Source organism: Astatotilapia calliptera, chromosome 1 (genome assembly GCF_900246225.1).
Source record: "Astatotilapia calliptera chromosome 1, fAstCal1.2, whole genome shotgun sequence".
NCBI classification, from domain to species: Eukaryota; Metazoa; Chordata; class Actinopteri; order Cichliformes; family Cichlidae; genus Astatotilapia; species Astatotilapia calliptera.
The window spans coordinates 14,145,696-14,171,957 of NC_039302.1; the positions used below are offsets into that span (position 1 = coordinate 14,145,696).

Consider the following 26,262-nt stretch of genomic DNA (forward strand, 5'->3'; position numbering starts at 1 on the left):
AGAAAGGATCAATAAGAGGCTGCTCAGTTCTGGAAAAACATTTGGAAATAATCAACTTGATATAATTTGTACCAGAATGATTGGGACTGATAAGAAGGAGAGATTCTGCTCATGATGTGAACCATACCACATTACCGTCAAACATGGTGGAGGCAGCGTTATGGTATAGGCATGTATGGTTGCCAGGGAAACCGGCTCACTAATGTTTATTGATAACAAAAGTAACAGGTTGACTCCTAAAGTGTACAAAAGTGGAATAGCACTTAAATGGATAATGAGCCAAAGCATACTGCAAAAACCAACCCAAAAATTTCTCAAGGCAAAGACATGGAATATTCTTCAGTGACCCAGGCAACCAACTAATCTCAACCCAATAGAGCATGCTTTTCAGTTACTGAAGACAAAAACGAAGGCAGCGAGACACACAAGCAGGCAGCAATTGGAGAAAAAGCAGATTTTGGTGATACCTGTGGATTCTAGACGTCAGGCAGTCATTGGATTTTTATCCAAGTGGTAAAAACAAACGTTCACATTTAAAATGATGTTAGTTTGTCCAATTATTTTTCAGCCTCTGAAAGTGGAACAAAATAAATTAAAATGTAAATGCAATACTTCTGTTAAACCCCTTGAATTAAAACTGAAAGTCTGCACTTCATTTAAAAGTTGAGTTTTAACAATTGGCAAGTTTTAATTTTTCTCATCTGCCAAACTTTTAACATTAACTGAGGGTGAAAAACGGTCACAACAGACGGCAGAGAGACGGGAATCTTTCCGGACATTTGCATGCTACGGTCAAAGAATCGTGAGCAGTTCCAAAAGTATTCAAATGAAGTCATGTTTAAATCATGTTTAGTAGTAATTTGGTGGCAATGAAGCTATTAAGGCTAATGATTTATAGGTGCATTGATGCTTCCGAATAACAGAGAAGAAATGTATAACAATCAGCGTAAATAGCTAACGATGATATACACGTACAGAATGGGGCCATTGCCACTCCTTCTTTTCTCCTGAGTTATACTTTCCTACTGCATTTCTAACGTTTCCAAATTGTTAGTAAATAAACATTTTCTTTTTCTCAGCTGTAACTGAGTTTAATGCATGCCGGGCAGAAACAGCCCGTAGCGCTGGTTTTCGCTAGGTTATATAATGGAAATAAGGAAAGTTAGAAAAAGGTCATCTGGTTTTAAAAAATAAATAAATCCACAATTACTGTTATTTAAGGCGTAAAGGTGTTGCACTTTGTAAACCTGCCATCCAACACAACCTTCTCTGGCTGACTCCAGTAAAGCTGAAGCTGGGAAAGCACAAGAAAGGAAAGCAGTTTAACTGTATAGGAACATCATTTTTAGGTGACAGGGTTGTGTTGTGAGGCATACATTTATATTACCAGGGTCCCTCACGTCTCTTTTATGAAACCACACACACACAGTTACAGCCATACACATAACGCACATATTTTCAATTTGCAGTACCTTCCTGACCACAAATGAAAGGAGGATCCTTGTCCTTTAACAATAGAATATGATGAATACTTTCTTGTCTTCATGTTGAAAAGATCTTCTCTCCATTTGCCCTTTTAGCCAGCTCAATACAGAACAGCACTTGATTAAATCCCATCAGCACAGTTATTTGGATCAAGGACCTTGATTAAAATGCTGAAATATGAGTTTGCTATCTTGTGTTAGGCTTAAATCACAAACTCATTTTAGTGACTGCGGTCAATATATATAACAAAACGAGCAAACAATCAAACAAATAGAAACACCATGTTCCTGTTCTTATTACTGAAGCTATAAATAGAATTTATGATTCTGTCCTCTCTTTGACATCAGTTTGTTTTTTTACTCATGCATTCTGTGAAATACAGTGTACACAATGTACTAACAGACACTGAGAGGTGTCTTTTACCTCAGTTACAGTCACATTGCGCACTTGTGGCTTCTACTTATCGCGTATTACATCACGTCATTACTGTTTCGCACTTTACTGCAGTTTCAATAACAACTTGTGTGAGTTCGGAGAAATTCTGATTAGAAACGATTGGCACATATAATATAGGTAGGAAGGTACAATTTAGGTTGAAAGGAAACTCTTATCACTGGGCCAAATGAGACAACCATGCGATGCGTGTACAGCCACTGCAGTCCTACAAGCTGTGTGTGAGCGCCTCGACTATCTTTTTAATTAATATCTGCCTCGAGGCAACTAGTTAGATGAAAAACATAGAAAAAGCTTTGGTGCATACCAATGGTCTGTAAATCCAGGCTGGAGTAAAACACTCTCTCTGTGGCCAAAATAAAAAGAGTTTGTTTGAGTCCAATTCAAAAAAGTTTTTTTTGTTCTTTTTGTTATTGAAATGTTGCACAGATCGATATTACTGATACAATTCATTTTAGCGTATTTAGAATAAAAAACGCAAGTATGTGGGGAAAAAAAATCGTGATATTTTATCACATCAGCATTGAGAAATGATCCACTTTCAGGTTGTAGGACATCTCCGTGTGAATGCTTAGAAGGACCGCAGTCTGGAAAATTACTGACTCGAATCCTTAGACAGCAGTACGCTGATGGATCCGTGGAGTCGCAAACACAAAGAGCCATATGTACTTCTGCAATTAAACAGTAATGATGGAATAGTTTCCTTAGATAAATGTAATGGTGTATCATTAGCTCCCATGGTCTGTCATTTTGTATTGGGAAACACTGAAATAAGACATTAAAAACCCATTTCAAAGCAATAATACTTTAAGCACCAGTCAGCAGTTCAAAAGAAAGAAAAAAGTTTGTCTACACTAAACACTAAAAAGAAGGTCAAACCTGCCACTCGGAGCATCTCTAACGTAACACACAAACAAATTAGGAATTAAGCAAACCAGATTTGGGAGCAATGTGGTATATCTAACCAGACCAGCATTGAAAAGGCATCAAATTGGCCGCTGAATGAAAATCTAGCTGAAGGGTAGAATACAAAATCTTATTTGAGAAGCAGTAGTAGACATAATTTCAACCGCCAATTTGTTTGCCTCTAAGCAATTCAAAAAAAAAAAGAAAATGAGGCATGAGCAGTAATCTTTATGTGGTGAAAATGTGAACTAATGTAATGAATCGAGGATCATTTGCCCACAGCAAGTTTCTATGTGTGTGTACTTTGGTAGGATTTGCTCTGCGCATGTGAATTTAACATTGAAGAACACAATTGGAAATATTTCTGAAGTCTTTTATCTGTTCCAAACTAATCTGGCACTCGCTGAGTAAACAATGCATTTCTATTTGACAAGAAAAAGATTGGCTCCGTGGACGCACATGCGAGGTTATCGCTCGGGAGACGAAGGGGAAATCAAAACAAAGCTGCGACTAACCAATCCTCAACCGGCTCATAAAAGGACAAGAGCAAACGTTATTAGTAATTGCTTTTTTTATTTGAACTTTTCATCTTTTTTTTTTCATTTTTTTTTTCAGATAGATCACAATGAACACAGCCTTTAGACAATAGCAGTTGAAATAATCCATACAAATGAATGTCTCTGGTCTTTTCACCAGCTGCCCATTGTAGCGTGGAGTCCTATGCTATCAGTGCGGGCCTGGAGGGTGAGGGGACAACACTGACAAACATTGGGTGCTTGCTGTAACTACCAAAAAAAAAAAAGGCATGTTGTCTGTGTGTGTGAAGCAGTGGCTGTCTGAGTCCATGTGCACCTGCGTCGGTGTGAGTCAGAGACCAGAGGTGGTTAGCCACATTCAACAAGGCCCTGTCCTAATCACTTGATAAAACCAACAGTCTCAAGTGGGCAAAAATAACCCACTCTAGAGTTCAGTAATGCACTGCTAACAGTGTATGATGCCAACAGTGTGTAATTAGACAACAATGAAAGGCCTTACATTGTGCTCCACCTCCCACTATGTGTTGACCTCAGCAGCAGCCTCTGCTTTATTAAACAGCAAAAAGCCTGAGAGAGGGGCCATGGCTTTAAAGAATACCTTCTGTCCACTGAACCCAGCTCATTTCCCCATTTGCCCTCACGTTTGGGAGCGTACAGACAGTGGCTGGGCCTGTGGAACGCCATTAGAGGGGACAGCACTTTCAGCAGCAGGGCTCAAGAATCCTGGGATGACCTCTGACCTTTGTTGTTCAGTGAATGTCAAAGTAAAAAAAAAAAAGAAAAAGAAAAAAAGAAAGAGACAGTGCAACAAAAGCGGTTTAATTTAAGGGCGAATTAAACCTCTCGAAAAGAAGGAACAGAAATCAAGGAGTGTTTAGTCAAAATATGAAGGCATGAAAGTGAATTCTGCACGCGCACACACACGCACAGAAAGCTTGTTCGAGCATGAAGACTGAGCACAAAGAGATAAAAAGAAAAATAAAGCATGAAGAAAAGTGTGGAAGTGTCACATTTGTCTGGGTAGTGTTTTGCCCTCTCTTTGAGCCTTTACCTCCAAGGGGCTAGCATTTAAATAAAAGGCAGTGTGTAGCTGAAGTGCCTTGGTGTTATTTTTGTGTATGTGTGTGTGACAAGGCTTTTTTTATGGATCACAGTTGTAGCGTGCTCGTAGAACAGCACATTTTAACTGTTTGTATGTTGTGAATGTCAGGTTTGCTTGATTTATCCAGATATTTGAAAGAGATAACAACAAGGAGAGAGGAAAAAAACTCATTTAAAAAGAGCCATAAATATTTTCTTCCTCTGTCAAAATCCTCCAAGTCCTCTCTAAAAACAGCCTCTGCCATCTCCCAGGAAAAAGAGCAAGGGTAAGACGAAACCAAATACTCTGCAGATGAAAGAGAGGAGAAAAAGGCAACGCATACTTTGCTCCACAGAGGCGAGAAAGCCAGTGGCTTAGGAGGAGAAAAGTAAGCAAATGAAGGGTAGAATGCACAAAATGTAAAAAAACATGGCAAGTAGGTACAACAAAATGGCAGACTGACAAGAGAATGTCCAAACATGCATCTCAATTAAGAAAAAGGAAGCAAAAGAACTCGGATGTGATGTGTTCACAGGACTGAGGGTGTTATATCTGCTGTTGAGATTCCCATTCAGCTCTTCCCGGTGTTAAACGTACCAGGAGTCGTATGGATCTGAAGTCACTGTTCCCTCTCATGGCTGCATCTCCACATACATTTGGTGATTGTGGTCACATTTTTCCAAAACACATCTAATCTAGTAGCCTACTGTTCTGCGTATTTTACCACCAGAGAATATTAGAAAAAGCACCTCCCGCTATTATTTCAGAGAGTGGCCGAAATGTGCCAAAATTGTTTCAAAAATAAATGTCTGTATCTTTTTTATTCCTCTTAAGAAAGCCTGAATGCGAAGTCACATGGCTCTATAAAACCATGTACCTAAACAGCAAAGACATCAAAAAAAAGGAAAAAAAAGAGAACTTCAGATAGAATTTTAGATGTCAAGTTTCTCTGCAAACTATGATAATTCTAACAGGTATTGAGTACATACATAAACAACACAGACTGCTGAAAAAAGAACCTCGTTTGGTCCTTTATAGAAAATGCACATTCTGGTGGACCAGGGCTTTATAAGCAGTCACAAGCTCCACAGATACAACAAGCTCTCTGCAGAGACAGTAAGGCAGTTTTATGATCACCAAGGAAACCACTCCACTTTCCATATGGCAGGTTTCTTTTTTTGGAGATAAAGTAAAAACATAATGAACAGAAAATACGTATACTAGTTAAAGAAAATAGCTGCCCTGTAAAAATCTGCTCAGCAAAAATATTTGAACTGTTTTTTTTCTTGTGGTTGTTGCTTTTTGTCGTTGGTTCGAACCGTATTCTAGATCAGCTGGCTCATGAAGCTTTCAACAGTTATTGTATCTGATCCAGCTGGATCTCAGGGTAAAAAGAGGCGACATCTCAAAAGCACTGAAGCCAGCCTGCAAAGATGCAGAATAGAGATGGAAAAAAACGAAACAAAAGAGAAAACACCAACATAAAACCCAAACTAAAGCAAACTCACAGAGTTCGACAGCTACTAAGGCAACTTTTGCCAAATACAATATAAGCCCAAGTATATTGCAACACAACTATATATTAATTTAATAAAATACACAATATAGCTTTTGTACACATAACAATTTGGCTCAAATGCACAGAAATTGCAGTAAAATCAATAAAAAATATGTCAATTTTTTTGATGTAAACACATCTAAATTGGATACATTTACACATATAATGATATTATGTATAGTGAGAATGTGAAGGGACATTTTCTTCTTCGCTTATATTTTTGGATATTTGTCTTCGAAACAATGGCAGTGTCCTCTGTAGTTCTTTCAGTTAATACGCCGCTCTCGACCTTAACGCCAGGACACATTTCGTTTAGTTTCCTCATTTCGTCTTCTTTTTTTTTTCGTTTTCTTACAAAATGTATAAATATTTTTGTTAATATTTGGACACTATACATGGATTCATACATACAGTCATCTATATAATCATATAGATATCATCTTTTCACAGTTGAGGAAAAATGTCCCTTTTTTTTTTTTACAACTTGCCTTAAGGCAGAGCCACACACATGATAATTCACCGTACACAAGGGACTGAAAGCTGATGACGTACATGTATAGGACAATTCCACAGATGGACAGTTGTGTTTAAGCATTTGTGTCTATGTGTGCGTGTGTGTGTTTGTTTGAGTGTGGTGAGGCATCAGTGCGTGTGTCAGCGTATGTTTGCGCAAAGTGTAGTGCACGTGTGTAAACTTGTGTGCGTGCAGCTACACCGGTCAGCAACGTGAACATTTAAATAGAGGTGTGAGACAGACACGGCTTACACATGTAGCTACAGATGACAGGTGAAGCATGGTTACACTGGTAATAATTCACCTTCAGCGGGACACTGAAGCCACTCCGACCCCCCAGTTCATAACAAACCCCTGCGAACACACCCCTGATTAACCAATCTTTTCAGACACAGGATCCAAACACTTAGATTAAATTCAAAAAGGATAAGGTCGGCTTGTGGATTTCGGTCTTTTGACTGCCCCAAAACGATTAGAATTTGTTTCTGCGTCCGCGTCGATTGTCGCATCTGACCATAAATAGTCCTTTTTCGATCGTTTTTCATGTCCATCACACATAACAGAAATCCACCTACACACTTAAATATGTAGGATTTCACAAGACCATGAACAACACACTTATGAGCTGGTGGGCACTTAGATAATAAGCTTGCGAGGTGCCTGAGGCGAGAACCTCTGCAATTTGCTTAGGAATCCAAAACATAAGAGTTTATAAATTCAGAAGAATTCAGATGTTTGTTACCAAGTTCCTTTCTGTTGGTAGGGATCTCAGCACCGAAACTGGTGCTGAATGACTGATATATTAAATGTTCAGTGTTTTCTTACGACAAATACAGTGAAAAGAGCTCCTGTCATAAGAGCCATTTAAGCTTTTTTCAGTTTGTTTTGGTGAGAGTTTTGGTATGAGAGTTTGTGGAATAGCACCCTACTCCTCTCTCTACCGTCTTGACTTCTTTTTGCTGCAGTTCTTTGTGTCACTTCCTGAGTGTGCCAGTGGCTTCACTTCCCCTGCAGTCCTGCAATAGTTTGTCGATGTCTCTCACCACCTGGTCAGCGTCCATTCCGTCACGGCTTGCATCTGGCTCCACCTGCTCCAGGACACACTCCATTTCACCTGCTGCCTCTTGGCTGATCCTAGAGCGAGCCTCTGCGAGCACCTTGGCCACTGGGTCTGAAGGAGGCAAGGAAGGGTAGACCCCCTGTTCTCTGGTTTGTTTGGTGGGTGACAGGTACTGACCATCAGGAGGACCATAGTGACCAGAGCAGGTGGCCGGAGGTGGTTTGCCTTCGGCCCCGTCGGCGGGGCTTTTGACTGAGGAGCAAGGAGACATGGTGAAGCAGCCCTTGGTAGGACTGCTGGAGGCTGAGGGTACCTCTTGGAGCAGTGGGCTGAGAGCACGTTTCGCCTTCAAGTAGGGCTTGACGTTGGCAACCAGGACGGTGTGGTCACGTCTCTCCTTGCCAAAAGTACAGAATGTTTTCTTGCCATTGGGGTTGACAGTCTCGTAGGTCTCTGTCTCTGGCACAGTCTCCATCCCTGCTGGCACAAACATATTGTTGCGGTAGTCGATACCCTCTGCCTGGTTTCCTCCAGTGGGGAACTGGGGCATCCAGCAGCGGTCAGAATGACCGAGTACCCGGCACTCCTCTGTACAGTTCAGACAATCCTCATCTGCAGAGAGAAAAAAAGGGAGAAGGAGTGAGTGGACGGAGAAGAAAGTGATCTTTATGTCAGTAGTGAGCACAGAATTGAGTACAACCACACAGGGAGAGGGTAGAAGATTCATAGAAGTATCATGGAACTGAGCTGCACAGGAAGTTGGAGCCTTAAGTCTTAGAACTAGAGCCAGTCCTAATGAAATGATGCAAAAAAGGAAGTGCCCGATCAGGCTCCCCCTATCAAAACACGCATGCACACACACTTATATTCATGAACACATGCACATATAGTACGTGCACATAGCTTTTCAAGGGGACTGGGGGACACCTGCTAGCAATTTCCAAAGCCCTGATCAAGGGGATGGCAAAGCATACAGAAAGGATGGGGAGGGAGCAAGAGGAAAAACAACAACAGTTGAGGTTTGGCAAAGGCATAGTGCCGTTATCATAAATTCATGTCAGTGGGCTTTGAAGCCCTCCCTAGACAGAGAGGCTGTGCCAAATGGCTTGTGCTTCTTCCCTGTGTGTTTGTGCCTGTTTATTTGTGTGCTCTTGTTGCTGGCGTGTGCACGCATGTGTGTATAAGTGTGTGTGTGTGTTCCCCGCTTTCATCTCTATGCAGAAGGATGCACACTCTGGCTGATTATGGGAGTGTTCATGCCTGTGTCAAACGGATCCAGAACTTGGTTTTAAAAAGAATAATAATAAAAGAAGAAGCACTTTTTTCCCCTCCTTTTGGGCATAAGTGAAAAAAAAATGTGAAAAATGAAACAAAACAAACAACCAAAAAAAAGCATCTGTTGTCCCATACTAAATGGAATTTCTACATTGGCTGGGTGGGACGAAATCAAGAGGACACACAGAAAGACAATATCTGAACAGTTCCAAGAGCACAAATAAAATGAACACAAATAGGTCCTTGTTTCCCATCATCATGAGATGTGACCGTGAAATATACTGTAAATGTGACAGAAAAACATTATCACGCCATTAGTTAAAGACGCATAAACTTAAAAAGGGACAGGTTGGGGCAATCTCACAAATGTTATAACACACAGGAAAATTTAACAGCCATCTCCGGTATAATAGAAAAGGTTATTTGCACAGACGTCTAAAGAGCTCAAGCTAATTGCATATTACTTTTGAGATACGCCATGCGCCTCTTTCTGTTTGTGGAACCATATATGGTAAACACCATATTTCCAATTTCTTGCAGAAATGCAACACTAAGGCAGCTGTCTCCAGGGAGAGAAGCAAGGCAGTTCTAGTCACAGGATTTTCATATCTGTTTATGTAGCCCAGTAAAAGTGAGAGCAGAACAGGTGGCAGACAGAAATAATTGAACATAGCCATCTCTCTTGCTCATTTTCATTACAGCTTGTCACCTCTTTCACCTCTCTGGCTGACTGTTAATGATTTAAACCTTGATTTCTTCATTGTTGCACACTAAGTTTGGAACCAAAGCACATTTTAAAAATCAGCGTAATTTATCTTCGTCTAACAAGCCTGTTGTGGTTTCAGCTCTTGAAATGCAAATCGGTAGGTGGAATTTAGATGAATTTGTTACCAAGGAGAGTGTTTGCTTTGGCTTTGTTTTAAAGGCAACATTAATTGCAGTTAAAATGAGGCTACTAAGTGCAGCATTCCACTATTGTTTCCAACTAAATGTGAAAAGACAACATTGCTGTTAAGAGCTGCGACGCTACCCCCATCAATTCCATTATGCAATGCATGAACCTCTGCAGCACGGTGAGAGTGCTGCTTTAGAGACCACAAACTTGGGACTAATACAATCTTTGGTTGATGCGAATGAGCAGGCAGAGTGGATGTGCTTGAGTGCACTTGGCTAGGCTGTCTTTGCTGTGTTGCGGGTCAGCAGTCTAGATTCCTAAGAGACTGCCCTCCTAAGCTGTAGAGATGAGCTTAACACTTCACAAATGTTTGAAGAAGCCAAACAGTGCTGGCAAAGAGAGCTTGACATTTCCCATGCTGAAGCAGTCATCTGAAGAAGAAATAAGGTGAGCTGGAAAGCAGAGGCCAGACCAGTACGAGACGGACTACATTTAAATAGTGTGGGGGTGAGTGCATGCGTCTGCACGCACTGAGAAATGGGAGAGTGTGTGCCTGTGTTTTGTGCAAAAAGTGATTTGGGTAAGAAAGTATAAACAACATGTCAAAGCGATTCGGTCCAAAGCTTGTGCATGAAAAACAAAAAAACAAACCTGAATGCACTTTCTAATGACAACGCGCTGTTATTGTGATCCATCACCAAGCTACAGCGTACAGGGAATACATGTAACCACGCTTGGTTAACAAACCAGTGTGTGAATTCCAGACACAAACAATTCATCTGGCCTCAGCAATGTCTCGTGATTGTCCATTCAACACGTGTAAATTAAATTATAAATAATCCATTTTGACATATTTCCCTCTGTTTAGTTGGAGGAATCCTCTGATAGATTATTCATGTCTCAGCTGCACGTTCAACCTTGAGGCGTTCTCCTCATATCTATGACTACCAATATGACATATGAGAGCAGAGGTGACATTCATCTCGCACTCTCCCTCCTTCTCTCACTTTCTTCACCTAGGCTTCACCAGCTCTCTGGGATGGGCAGTAGATGTCTGGATCAAGGACACATTTGCCTGTGTTGATATGGCCACCAGGGGCATGCTCAGCAGGTTCTCTCTTGCGATTATGTGGTCCAATATAAGCTACACCGATTGACTGAAAATCTGCTCATCTGAACTGATACAGCAGTATAAATATTTCCTATTTATATTAGCCAATCATCGAGGAAGCACATTACCTGCATTATATCTCCACCGCTTTATACCTGCACTCGTTTGGCATCTTCAATTTGAAGTCGGTATTCTAGATATTTGTTGTAAAATCAAAACCTTGAGATGAAAATGAAGATATTAATATATACTTTCACCATGCACAGAGATTTTTTTTTATCTTTCTTTGTTCACTCATTTACAAAACTGGCCTAAACACCAGGCACTGACATTATAAAGAGATATATATTTTTTTTTAGACTTCATCTTACATTCAAGTCTCAAAAAGGCCAGTACAGTGTCTGTGAAATAAATGGGAATCCATGAAAGGCAGGAGGGTGATCCACTCATATTTAGCAAAAAATGTGCGATTGATGACTAGAACATCTTATCGTTAGAAAGAAGAGGTAAGATTCAGCTGCAGCTTCAAGGGAAAGTGGGACTGTAACACTTATCAAAATTCCAAGTCAAAGTCAGGCAGGGTTGATTTTTGTATCTTTGTAGCCATATCGTAGACTCTTGACCTGAATCCTTTATTGAAATCAGATATGTATTATACCTCTATTGCCAGCAAAAAGGTTTAATTCCACACACACCTTTTTTTTTAAACTTCTGAATACTTTCTTAAAGAGAAACAGAGCTGCTACGTTTAGCAGGGTTAATTGCCTTACTTACGGGCAAAATTTCAAGAATGCGCGACAGTGACTTTGATAGGACATCTCTGTAGCTGCCAGTTATCTTCAATGCTAAAAGCACATTAAAATGGATATAAAAGTCAGAAAGCTGCTCTAAGAAATATTTCAGCAATAGCAAAAGGACACAATGTTTCAAAAGAAAGCAAATAAGTACATGATTCGTGTTCACTGTTTTATTTGTCAACATCAGTTTTGTGAGATGAGCCAGAATAAGATAATACGTTTGGTGAAAAGAAAAAAAAAAAACGCTGAATGAAGGAACTTTATTGTCTTTAAAATGACCTAATGATCAGTAGTAACACCATGTAACCCACAACATCATTAAGGCTATGTTCACACTGCAGGCGAAAGCGCATCAAATCCAATTTTTTTGACCCTATGCGACCCATATCCGATCATGCTATGACAGTGTGAACGGCACAAATCCGATATTTTCAAATCCGATCTGGGTCACTTTCGTATGTGGTACTGAATCCGATACATATCCGATGTTTTAGAAAGCAACTGCTGTTTGAACGGTCAAGTCGCATTAAATCCGTCTTTTACGTCACTGACACAAGACAGACGGCAATTATCAGCGCCAGAGAAGCACCCGACAAGACATCGCGAACGCTTCCTGGCCATCCGGTGAAACTGCTGGGAAGACAACGTTGGAGAAACGTTAACATTTTATTTGTACTGCATAACCTGCAGATTCTGACAGAAATCTGCAACTATCCTTTGAAGCACAGCTCCTCTAAAACAGCAATAAAGATCATTATTAGGTTATCTACATTATTATGTAAATAACAAAATAACAAAGCAAAAATTGGGAAACATGAAGTCCAAAGTCTTTATATCAACGGCCATCAGTCAAACAATATTGTTTGCTCTTGGTCTAAACAGAGCGCGTTGTGTGTGATGTCTTCTTTTGCGCATGCGGGCCGCTTTGAGCGTTCACACTAGAGCGTGTTTGCTGTCGCATTTTATTTGTAGTGTGAACGAGCAGACAAAAAAAATCGGATTTGATCAAAAAATCGGAATTGAGCATTAAGGCTACGTTCATACTGCAGGTCTTATTGCTCAATTCTGATTTTTTGATCAAATCCGATTTTTTTTGTCTGCTCGTTCACACTACAAATAAAATGCGACAGCAAACACGCTCTAGTGTGAACGCTCAAAGCGGCCCGCATGCGCAAAAGAAGACATCACACACAACGCGCTCTGTTTAGACCAAGAGCAAACAATATTGTTTGACAGATGGCCGTTGATATAAAGACTTTGGACTTTCCGTTTCCCAATTTTTGCTTTAAGTTATTTTGTTATTTACATAATAATGTAAATTTACATAATAATGCAAATAACCTAATAATGATCCTTATTGCTGTTTTAGAGAGGAGCGGTGCTTCAAAGGATAGTTGCAGATTTCTGTCAGAATCTGCAGATTATACAGTACAAATAAAATGTTCACGTTTCTCCAACGTTGTCTTCCCAACAGTTTCACTGTCAGTTTCGATGTCTTCTCTGGCGCTGATAATTGGCGTCTGTCTTGTGTCGGTGACATAGAAGACGGATTTAATGCGACATGACCGTTCAAACAGCAGTCGCTTTCTAAAACATCGGATATGTATCGGATTCAGTACCACATACGAAAGTGACCCAGATCGGATTTGAAAATATCGGATTTGTGCCGTTCACACTGTCATAGCATGATCGGATATGGGTCGCATAGGGTCAAAAAAATCGGATTTGATGCGCTTTCGCCTGCAGTGTGAACGTAGCCTAAATCTCTCTGAGAGCTAGCTAAACTGAAAGCTAGCCATTACCCTTTTTTGTTATGCTACATTTGATCAAATTTAGAACAGAACATTTTGTATATGATTAATACTTATTAACACCAATTTGAATTCCTCTGTGATGTTGTCCTTGGCCTTGTTTTCCAAGGAAATCCATGTACTGTAAATAAGTTTTAAGAATTTAAGAATTATCGCAAAAAACACGTCTTTTGAGGAAGATTTAAAGCTGATTTATTAGTAATGGTTGAATTAGAGTCTTTACATAGTCCAAAAGTTTGGTTTACATTTTTTTCTGCTTTCAGTCAGTTCAATAGGTCGATCTTAAGGATCTACCGGGCTGAAGCTGTGTTTCACAGAAGTGTAGGATCTATAATCGGGAACCTTTCATAAACCTACTACATGAATAACAATCGAGTTTCCAGAGTGAAAAGCCAAGAAAGAATGAAGATGATGTTACCAAAAAAAAAAGAGGCTGAAAAGTTACACAACCAGTAGATTAAAGAACTGTGTCGTGCTATCGTTTAGTAAGTGATCACATGCATTCACACTCTTTTACTGTTTCACATTTTCAGCTTAACAGAAATTTCCATTCACCTCAGCAGCACAGCAGCAGTTAAGGTGTTATTCTTTAATGAGCCGCAAACACCTATTGAGTCTTTCTAAATTGCAAAAAAACCAAAAACCTCCCTCTCATTTGCTGACAAAAAGAAAGTCTTTCTAAATTAACACTTCATTAACAAGGACCGGACCACATGACATGACACAAGCAGGCAAAGCAGTGACTAATAGAGAGGTAATGGTCACATCTCTCTAAATAATGAGTTGTTTTTTTTCTCTCCTCTTCAACTAATTTTTCAAAGTTTTAGGCTGGACGCTTTCAATATGATGTGCACAGGGTGTGCAACGAAACCTGTGAGTGTAAAAGTGTGCCTGTGTATCAGTGTGTGTCATAAAGCATGGTGTGATTTCCCTAAACAGCCTTTTCTCCCTCCAGACGCCTGCCCCCCTGGCCCTACATGCCCATCCCTCCTCGCTTTATTACCCAGCCCTGTGATTAATGTCCCACTGTCACACACTGTGGTTCCTGAGAAGGGAGGGGTGAACCAAGAGGGAGGTGTACTCAAAGGCTGCGGCTAGCAAAAACATAACACTGGGAAAATCCATAGCATGTTAGAGTGCTCCCTAAGTTCAAGAACTTGTTAAAAAGTTACAAATCATAAATTTCATCAGTCGTTTTCCTCACAGTCACACCTGGGGAGTCTTTAGACAGCTCTATAAGCTACAGAAGGCTATGAGGCTAAAAAAAAAAAAAATCAGTCAGTGCATTTGTGTATATTTGCGGTTGTGTTGTGGTGAATTTCTCCCATACCACCCAAGGTGGACAGGAGGAATGGCAGCTGACGAATCGCGCAGAGCATCTGTGACAGACCATGACTGCACCTGTTCACCTGGGGGAGCTCGCAGTGTGGGTTTAGGTGTGCATGTGTGTGTGTCATTTTCCTTTTAATCTCCTCACCTAGTTCTATCTAGCCCAGCTGATCCATCCGTATACACCCACCCACCCCACACGCACACACATTCCCACATTCTCAGCCAATCAGGGTAACTAAATATTTGGACTGCACAGATGAGAGAGTCTCCACTCTGACTGAGCCTAATGTTTGCTAAATATCTGACTTCTCAGGTCGCCGGTCGACCAAAAACAGTACTTAAATAGAGTATTTCAGACTTTGGGCCTTAGTGAGCCGACTGTGCTACATTATCTTGTCAAGAATTCAGTTGTCAAGGTAGACTGGAGGGGCTACACAAGAAAATAAATTATATATAAAAGAAAGCAGTATTAATTAATGATTATTAATGAAATAGATTTTAATGTAAATGCATTTAAAATCTATGGAAGTGGTTTTATGCTGCCTCTGTCATTTAAGTTGTTGACAGACCTGTTATGCTTTAGTTTCTTCCAGATTAAAGTCAGTCTATATTTCTTTTTAGCAGCACAGTTTTGCTGTGTTGAAAATGAGGACATTACTCAAGTGAATTACTGCATCCGATACTGTTATGAATCTAAAACAAAGCTGTGCTGGGAACGTTGGCTGTTCTCTACAGTTGGCCAGTATATTTTGCCAACTTAATTTCAAGAGGCTGGAAAACAATAGTATTTCCATGAAACTGCTGCTTTGGTGTACTCATCACAGTTTGCTAGGGGACCAGCATTTTACGCCGGTCTACTGCTCCGCTTGAAACCAAAAACAACACTAAATTTTGCCTGTGATGTGATATAAATTGGTAATTTGGAGCAAGCTGAATGTTTAAATAGACTTTTTTGCTCCTCTTTAACTTATGTTCCTGCTAAATTGTGGAGTCGATGTAAAGCATACCTTAGAGATGTTGAGTGAGTAGATTTTATTTTTCATGTGCAGTGGGTGACTTTGCACAATGAGAAGGGTAGTCCTCTCCAGCGTGATAGATTTTATCTCAGTTGGAGGCATAAGAATGCCGACTTATAGGCAGAAATGCTTGGCAGCGGCGGTGGGGAGCACTGGGTGGCTGGCACAGAAGAGACAGAATCAAGGGCAGATATCTTAGGATCAAACACGTCCTCTCTTCAGGCGTTCCCTCATGAGCTACAAGTCCCTCCGTCAGCTAATGCCTGGCTAAGTTGTTCAAAGAACACCTTGGGGAAAGAGTCTTTGTGCATAGGAGAGAGAGGGATAAAAACTCAAGAGGAAGAGGAAGAGGAGCATAAGCTCATATTCAAACAAAAACAAACACACAAAGCCCAATCAATGATGAGCAAGCACTGCTGTGTGCAGTGGGTGGCAAGAAGGGTCTGTGGGTTGTGTAGATGAGGGCAGGCGGATGCTCCTTAGCTTAAATGACACGGTGTGCTCAAACAGCACTTTTCCTTTAACACAAAGCAGAAATGAGGGCAGTAAAATGTGGGATGCAGTCCTTATAAATACAAATGTGTTTGCAAATGATTTACGTGGTTTTATAACCGCTGCTGCTTGTGAGCGCACATGTGTGTGCCTGTTGACGTCCTTGCGGAGTGACCACTTACAGTTTTCCCGTGCCAGTGTGCAGGCAACTTGAGGACATATCGATTGGTTTTTAATGAACCTCGATTAATATACCCAGTTCGAACATGAATAGACTTCCCTGAATTTAGTGCATTTTGAGAACATGTTTTAGACTTGCAATTCACACACAATCCATGAGCTCCCTGACAAAAATATCAATTACAGAAGATTTCCACCCGCTTAATTGTTAGCAAAGGTCAGCCTACGCACAAGTGCGATAAAAAAGAGGTGAATGTCAGCATTTCTCTGTTTGTTGACAGGCAAATCTCAGACTAGAAGAACAGGTTCCACAGTAATAAACGGCCACGGGAACCTATTCAAAGCCAAAAAAGAGCTGAGAACAGACAAACTGTTGTTTATCTGTAACCACATCTTCGACATGTGACAAAGTTCCCACTGTTGTGTTTGAGAAACCCGCTCAGCCAAGTTCTGCGTGTTCTTCAATAAGAGATTTTCAATGCTGGAGACACAGAAACAAAGGAAAAGAAGGCTAACCGCAGAATAAACAAAGAAAAAATATATATTATCGAGCATGCAGCAGCTCTGAGTATTCTGTGTTCACGGCAGTCAGAGACGCTCACTAAATATTGTATGGTCAGTCAAGACAGATTCTTTCCACGGACAATCCTCCCAACCCCCCGAAAAAAAAGTCTTCCTTTCCAACCTGTGACTTAAGACCTTGTATAATTCACATTTCCTCTGGCAATAGATCGCTCCTCTTTCTTTCACCCTGTAAGTGTTTTAATGGTGGAGCAATTTCAGGAGAGTAGCCACAGGGAAGCTATTAGATATAGATGTCTGAGAGGAACAGCCCTCAGACATCTATCCTACTGTCATTAAGCTATTTATACCTAGCAAACAATAAATCTGAAAAATCTATAGCATTGAAGAACATTAGCCATTGTTTATACAAGCTAACTCTACAACAACTCTGCACTAATCAGCTCCAATGCAATGTGTTTATCATAAGTTAATTTAACAAAATCTTAATGTTGCCAGAGTCCAGAGGACTTTAAAGACAATTCCTCACAAACATCCTGCAATGGGTTATCAATATGCATTTGGCATAAGCCATATAAAGTCATATAAATACAGGATTACAAAAAATATTTTAAATATCTGTAAAAATAAATATAGAAATTGTACTATAAATAATCTTTAAATGTTTTTTCTTATATTGAAAGCATGTAGAACTACATAAATGTTCAAAAACAGATCCACAGGTGAGTAATATTTTCAAACACCTCTTTAAGACTCTTTATGGCGACGTGTTTGAAAGTAAAACATGCTCATGCTCTCTGAGCCTGGCATGCCGACAAGATGTAACAAAGAAAGAGAGAAAGCCGCAAGTCAATAGTATCTTGCTACCTTTACCTGGAGAGAAAGACATGGAGGGTGGCACAAAGGGTGGCAAGGAGACAAGAAAGGAACTTATTAGAAGATGAGGCGAGAAGCGTGGTGAATCAGTGGCTAATCCTCCGTTTCCTCTAAGCCTGTGTAATTAGGACATGGGGGATTGCACCGTGACAGGGGATGCTTCTGGACCGCCTTGCTTCTCTCCCCCCCTCTCTCTTTTGTTTATTTCTTCCCCCTTTAGCCTGGGTTTATGGCAGTTTGTCATCTAAATATAGCGTACTTGTGTGTGCCTTGTCTTTAGAGTGTGCGCATCACAGCATGTTCACTCATAAGCAACACAAATAGACACAGCAGGCCTGCACAATGCTTTATTTCTACTCACTACTACTTACTGTTTGCAGATGTGAAGACAGTGCACTCTATTTTTTCTCTTCTTTTGTCTTCGTCTCTGCATGACACTTTTAAATCGTTTTGGGGTATATTTGTGCGAATCAAATGGGCTTTTCAGTTAAACAGCACTTCTTCCACCGCATGCCAGTTCAAAACAAACGCAATGTGTTCAAAGGGAGCCTATAGCCCAGGATCCTCAGGAGGAGGAGAGCACAGTATGGACCGAGCATTAGAGCAGAGACCAGAAAGGCTGATCAGCATCCTTCTGCCTGTTAACAGCCTTAATCTACTTCCTTCCCCCAGTAGACGGCAAAGAAAGTTGCCTTGGCCCATTTAGAGAGACAGTGAGCACAAGAAATAAAGTGAGAGCGAGAAAGAGAAAAAAAAGAGGGAGGAGGCAGGGAATTAAAAAAAAAAATTAAGCCGAGAGAATCAGTGACTCACCAGCTCATTACAGAAATCCTGTTTCTATCCAAGGAGAAAACAGGTTTAAAACACCCTATTAAAGAAAGAATGAAAGGAAACCTTTTGTTTCTAATTCACATAGGGTTGTCTTTTGAAGTGCTTCCCTCCGACAAATTTTTACATTTTAGCCATGCTGCGTTAATGATCCACTTCCATTGCTCTAGAATTGGGGGATCTTTTCTTAAACTGACTCGATTTGTTGCCTAAAAATAAAGCGCCGCGGCCCTGTCCTGATAGCCGACCCAAAACAACACGAAGAACTGTGGAGGCTTCATTCGGGCAACCCATACAACAAGAAGATCAACTAGACATAAAATGATGTCACATTTACTGAATTAAATCACTTTCTTTTATTGTCTCCCGCTCTCTGTCTGCCCCTCTGTTTGTCGCTCTCTTTTGAACAAAAGGATTTGAACAACTCAGAGTGTCATGGCTTTGTGCAAGTAATCATTCCCATGTGTGCTGCTTTAGCAGGATTAGGGAAAGTGCTTCTGACGCTCTGTCTCCACAGAACCATCACTGTAATACAACACTTACACACACAGCATAAAGCAGAATAGTACTAACCTTACTATTGCATTAGGACATGGTTCTCCCTCATATCAAATGATAGCACTATTCTGCTTTGCAACCGAAGTCTGAGATAAAATGCATTATCATACAAAAGAAGGGCAAATGGAAAATTCTGCAAGCCTTGTGGATATTCGACAGGTTGTTGCTACTAGCAATACTGTTTCCTTAGCAAGTAAAACAGCAGAGCCTGATCAATAATATCAGCAATACATATTATATATTAGCTGAACCGCATTGTTATGTTGTCATAGCAAGAACTCATAAATAATTATACTTGATAAATATTTTGGAAATTTGTTTAATGTGTGTGAAAGAAGAAAATCTTGTGCAATCTATCAGATTTTTCAATTACCAAGTATCAGTATCGGTGTTGCAAATCACAATTTTTTTAATCGTAATTTTTGCAAGAAGCCTTAAATATTACTAGATGACGATGGAGGACAAACCCTTGTGATTTGCTATGACATTCGTTTTTCTCAGACTAAATTCTACAGAATTGAAAAACCAACCAACCAGAGCATTTCGCATTTCTTAGTGACACTTTTAAAAATGTGTATTTCTCTTACATTACTTCGGCTGAACTAAAAGCATCCCCTGGGTGAAAATCCCCCCACAAAAAAAAAAAAAATAAATAATTGTGAATTTAATCACGTACCTGACATGACACCACTCAGATGTTTTCAAACAGACTAATCTGACAGACCAAGCCTGCTTGTTAGAGTGTGCATAATATTTTCATTTTTCTTCCACTTTGACTCACTGGAGCACAGAAAGTCAGTCTGTCTACATTAATCGAGTGTAATCACAATTCCTTTAATCAGAATCGGCTTTACTGGCAAAGTACACGCACACATACAGGGAACTTGCCTCCGGATACGGACAGTATCAGCGTGACATATGCTCTACATATTGTTATTGTCTATTTATATGCGCAAAGGTCCAGAGTGCAAAAATGTTGGAGTAAATGATGAAATAAATAAGGGATGGATCAGCTGTTACATCATACGGAGTATCTGATATCGCCGTGTTGTCGTTGTTGTTCCTGCATCATCATAATAATGTTGGTTCAGGACCAACATTAGTCATGTTGTTCTGATGTCATAGAGAAAAAGGCCCTCATTTATATAAGAAATCTTTTAGAAGAAATGATGCACACTTTAAGCTTTTGCTTTATTCATTAATAAAATGCAGTAAATGCTGGGTTTGCTTTTGATAACTTCCTGGTTAACAACATCATTGGTCATTTGCGATGTTGATGCTTAACTAACATTACTATGATGGCGTAGGAAGAACAGCAACACGAGAATATGAGATCATGCACAATATATATGCACTATATATATATATATGCACTACATATATATATATATATATATATATATATATATATATATATATATATATATATATATATATATATATATATGTAATTTCTTTACAGGAATGTACACCATTTACATGTATTTTTAAATATTATGGCACAAGTTAATACTAGCTACACAATAAATGGCATATATTCAAGTTAAAATGACTTCTTCTGTGTGCATGATCTGTCATATAAAAAATAGTATGATGACTTACTGTCATAAACTGGGATCACCCACACCCCGACTGCCTGCTGAACACTGGAGCGAAGCTGCCAAAGGAGGGAAGTAAGTGTGAAAGCACACCAACTGTAAAGCTACCTGCCACGCTGCATACCACCTACCTTCTCTAAATTCAGCACTTCAGGACGTGTACTCATGAGACTAATATGTATAATAGGAAAACTGTACACTTTAGCACCGAGTCATCTGATCAGTCGTGCCAATGAGCAGCACTGGAAAAACCCCCACACCCCCAACCATCCCACCCCACCCACCCCCTCCAAGGATATTGGCGGGTGTTGAACAGAGGCTAAGTGGAGAGGTGAAGTGCGGTAGGTTGAGTCGATGGTGTTGGCTTTCTCAGCCCCGGGGCCTAACACATTTAGAGAGCTAACTGACACACTTTGGATGTATTAGCAACAGCGAGCTCTGCCAGCCTCTCTATTTCTGCTGCGCCACCTCCTCCTCCTCCTATCGCTCTCTGTCTGTCACTGCAATCTCCTCTCCATGCAGAAGAACATGCCTAGTGTTTCAGCAGCATTGCTTTAGCATTGATGTTCCTCCATGCGCCAGCCAAATTGGTGTTTGCCGTCTAGACACTGGTTGCTTATGTCTCTGTATGGATGAATATACGCAAACACTAACACTCTCACTCATCTGTTTATAAGCATGATTAGATTAAAAGAAACTGACGGAAATGCAATAACAGTCTATTAGTATAGCCGTCGGGGAGGATAATCATTTCAAATAGAAATGTGTTTTCCATCTCACTATCTAATTTATACTTTCTTTGCCTCTCCATCTGTTTCACTCCTGAGACTAGAGGGTTATAAGCGCGAGGCTTTAAAATAGGCTGGGTTCAAGTCCAGGCCACTGCAATAAAACACAAATAAATAGAAATATATAACAATAAATACCTTTCAGACTCAACTCATAAGACAGAAAACCCCAAGGCTGGAGGACCCCAGCTCTCGCTGACAAATGTATGCATTGAATTTGAAGGTGAGAAAAACAACTCTTGTCAATCTGCACTGCCCCATTCTATGTGACGCTTTAAGATTAGGGTCAAAGATTAGAAGGCTTACACAAGATAAGAATGGGATTAAAGGAGCTCAGAGATGTAAAATTACAGATCACAGAACCACTAAAAACACACCTGAATTGTAAACAAACTCATAACACAGCAGCCACCTGTCCTGCCGGACAATATCAGCGTCGTGGGGGGAAAAACAAAACAATGTATTCCTGACAAGAGAGAGGGAAGTGGGTATTATGGAAGCAGCATCCAATATTCCAGAGAGGGATTCAGCACACATCAAAGGCTGCCTCTGCAGTAAGTCTGTTAGATTTGGGATTAATGGACTCCAGAGGGGCCTGGACACACACACGCAGGCACACAAACTCACAAACACACACACACACACACACACACACACACACACACACACACACACACACACACACACACACACACACACACACACAATCCACTACCACAACTCTGCCTGATAAGATTCACAACCCAGGCTAGCAAAGCACTGCAGTGCAGACTGAGCATCTATCCTAGTAACTCTCCTCAGTAGGCTCTCAGCTGCAGTGTGATACAGTGTAACAACATGTGATAAGTCAGCGAGGGGCGGTGAATGTAATTTCTTAACATTCCAGTAAATGTTGGAAAATAAACGCTTTGTATTTCCAGGTGATTTGGGGCCAAGAACCCAGGGAATGCGGCCACGTTTATTAGATTGTTTGGACTAGTTCTTTATTTTGCTTGTCAAAGTACAAAGCACATGCCAGGAACGCACGCATGCCTGCACATGTGCACACACAACCGTAAGTTGCCTCCGAGCTCCAATGAGTTCATGCAAATTGCGAAAATGCAAATACGGGTGGGTAGTAAGGCTTAGCTGGCCTCTGATCCATTTTGAGGAAAACATAACAAAAAGAGGGAAACTCAGAATGAATCTATTACGTTTAATCTCGACAGACAGAAAGACAGTCTAATCCGAAATCTGACTTCCTTTTCACGCCAGTGCCCAGCCTCTTCCTTTTTTGCCCCCCACCCCCTTCATGCATCCCATGCCCTCTGGGCCGAAACCACAGGTGCAGGCAAATGCAAACCACTGGGTGGAAAATGCTCGTTGACAGCATTCTGGTGTGTTTGCGATTGGTCAGTGAACAATGAGGGAGTTTCCTGAACCACTTGTCGTGCTGATGGAACAGCTGGACGCCAACACCAGACACAGATCAGGGTGGGAGGAGACCATGCAGAACAACAGGGAAGTTAAGACCTAAATGAGATTCAGCAGAGCTTAAGCTTACTGTCATTTTGCAAACTGTAAGTCGCAAAGAAATGCAAAAAAACCAAACAAACTCATAAACAAAGTCCCAGTTTGTTGCTGTTTCACACTGCAAATGTTGGGGGTTTTTTCTACCAAAAGAGGTGCACTGGATGAACATAACATCTCATAAACTGTTGAATTTTTCAACAGACTTGAACAACCAAACACTGCAACTTTTTTAAAACAATGGCAAGAAATAACAGTGATGCTCCTGAGCAAATGGCACCATCTTCATTATTTAAATAAATTGTTAAAAATTAATTGATATAAATTTTGGATACCTTTAAAGCCATAAAGATTACAATTATGTGTTTCATATTAGGGCAACTAATAAATAGCTCCTTAGGATCTGACAGATACAGCCTCGGTGCTTTAAATCTCTTTTGGTTTAAAGCATGTGGTGCCATCGTGGCAGAAGAAGAAGAGCTCTCTGTTTTAGTGATTTTCCTGCCAACTTATTTCCTAAGAAAGGAAAAGAAAAAAAAATCGAATGTAAAACTGAGAAAACACTCCGAAAACTCAAAATAAAATTGAGCACAATTTAAAGCTTCACACAACAACAGATTGGTTTGCAAAGTGAGTGTTTGCTAGCACTAGCAGCTTTCCATCATTTCAAATTAAAATCTATGTTTTTTGCTAAATCGGTTTAAATACTGAACTTGCTGCAGTCGTAACTAGAATAGCCAGAGAACCTGATGACGATTCAGTCATCCAGTCTAATCCCAAACACTTCAAATAATCACTAAGATCTTCAAAAGTTTGTGATCCTTAAGATTTCAAATATCTGCCAATCTGATCCGGTATTGGTCCCCTCTCCAAATTCAACAAGACCAACAAACCAACCAACCAGCCAAAGCACAGCTAAGACTTTGTTATTCAGCTCTACTGGAGAGACGCTGAAACTCCAAGACCATGTGACGATCCAAGAAGCTCATAAGAATCCCTCAAAATTCAAACGATTGGATCTGCTGCTAACTCTTTTAGTCGATGATGTCAAGGCACACAAGTCTAAAGTCAGAACAAAATTTGGCAAATCTGATGTATTTGGGACATGTGCCACAAAAATGGCCTTTGTTGGCCAAAAAAACCCATTAGAGCTAAATTACAGATTGGAATAATGCAAACCAGGCGTTTTTACAATAATGTGTTCTGGACAGATGAATCAAAGATAGTTGCAGGGGGCAATGAGTGCTTGGCAGGTGTTAAACTCGATATAACGTGAACCTTTTTTTTTTCATTCGTGCACTTCAGTTAAGTTAAAAGTTAGGAGGAAATGAAGCACATGAAAATGCATACTTTAAAGTTTAGTAACCCCATATTGCTTGTTAGGTAAATGAATAATCATGTGAAAAAATCAAGATGAAGATACTGATCACAATAGTTTTTTGTCAAAATTGAGCCGCTTTAAACCAACTCTGAATCTTTGCACAGGCAGTGTCACAGACTTTTAAAACTTGCAGTCATTTGATTCAACTAGAAATTATGTTATGAGTGCTAAATTTAACCCGGGGTCATCCTTTGTTGAATCGTAAGCTGGCTATGAATGGCCAAGTTATCAATTCTAATTAAATGCTTTTGAAGAGGCAGCACCTGCTAACATCTCACAAGTGAAGCACAGTCAATGTCAGAGACTTGTAGAGACTTGTGAAAAATGTTTTAAAGGGGTAATTTCTTCGAAAAGGATCTATTAATTGTATCCACATAGTAACACATCATCTATTGAAACTTTGTGGAATAAATGAAAAAATGATAACCGTCCTTGTAGTCTCATGAGTACACGTCCTTCACCTTCATCTGTAGGTGCTGTATCAAAGAGCAGTACCCACGTATGTCTGCCTGTCTAAATATGTCAAACTGCAATTTGTTTGTAAACAGCTGCATTGTTGCAAACCATCAATTAATATCTGATCACAATTAATCCGCCTAAAATTAAAAAGGAAGATGGTGGCGATCACCTGTTGTTTGATATGTCTTGAATTCTGATGTGGTTGCCTAGATACAGCAACATCCTATTTTCCATCAGGCTATGTGTACTATTCCAGTGGCTCACTCTGCTATTGTCTGCCTCTTCTCTTTTAAGCACCAACACATTGGCGCACAAGTACATGCAAGCATAAAACCCACAGGCACGAGCACGCCCCAACCCGCTCTGATCCACACGATCATCCCGAGCAGCATTATCACAATCTAGGGAACTAGATTATCCCTGGGCTCAAAACTTCATCCTCTTTGATCCCCACTTGGGAGGGGATGAGAGTCAGCACAAGGGACCATTACCGAGATTTCCCACTTGTTAATCAAGGCAGATTTTGATCACCTCTAGGGGCAGATGGACAACTGTTTTCAAAAAATCACCACTGAATGGGCGCTACGCTATCAAGGAAATGTCCTCCAGCAACACTAACCCCACAACGCCGCTAAAGAGCCTACACTAATCTCAGCGGTGCTGATTTTCTAAAAACGGCATCAGATTAAAACATTTCAATTAACGTCATTCATTGTGTGTCCGCAAATTGCTGCCACTTCCCTTTAAAATGAGTAACATTGAGTGTTTATGCGTGATAGGACACTCTGGTAAATACTTTTAGCTTCCTAAAGTAAAAGCAAAACTTGAATGGATCTGGGGGATATGTGCTTTGATCAAATGCTTTCTTTAAACCTGTTACAGAAAAACCTACACATCAGCAAAACATCAATCCGTCTACCTCACTGTGGCTCTGAATTTCAATGAAGCACATGTATGCAAACACCCATAAGCACTGTAGGAAGATCCATCGCACTTAGTTGTTTACACTGCAAGCCTTCCAAATCTCCATAATAGATCTTTGTTGTGGTTTGAGGTGGGAAGGTGAGGTCAGCTTGTTAATTGGCTGCTGGTGATTACAGATGCATCTTAAGCTTGCTGACATTGTCCACCGGGCTTTGGAGACCCTTGCAGCTAATGCACTTAGGAGACGCCTGCAATGTACAGAAGAATTACACAAATCTCACTCGCGCATACTCAAGTAGCAATTAAAATCTGTCCCG

General features: G+C 40.3%; 1 protein-coding gene across 2 annotated transcripts in view; it reads right to left on the reverse strand.

Annotated features, from left to right (window-relative positions):
• Window positions 1–3,069: 3,069 nt before the first annotated feature.
• pcdh17 (protocadherin 17) overlaps window positions 3,070–26,262 on the reverse strand; it is a 67,038-nt gene continuing 43,845 nt past the window's right edge. For both annotated transcript variants that reach the window (XM_026165275.1, XM_026165265.1), the window contains exon 5: window positions 3,070–8,205. In XM_026165275.1, the coding sequence (XP_026021060.1) occupies window positions 7,508–8,205 (698 nt within the window). In that variant the 3' untranslated portion in view covers window positions 3,070–7,507. The remainder of the gene's footprint in view (window positions 8,206–26,262) is intronic.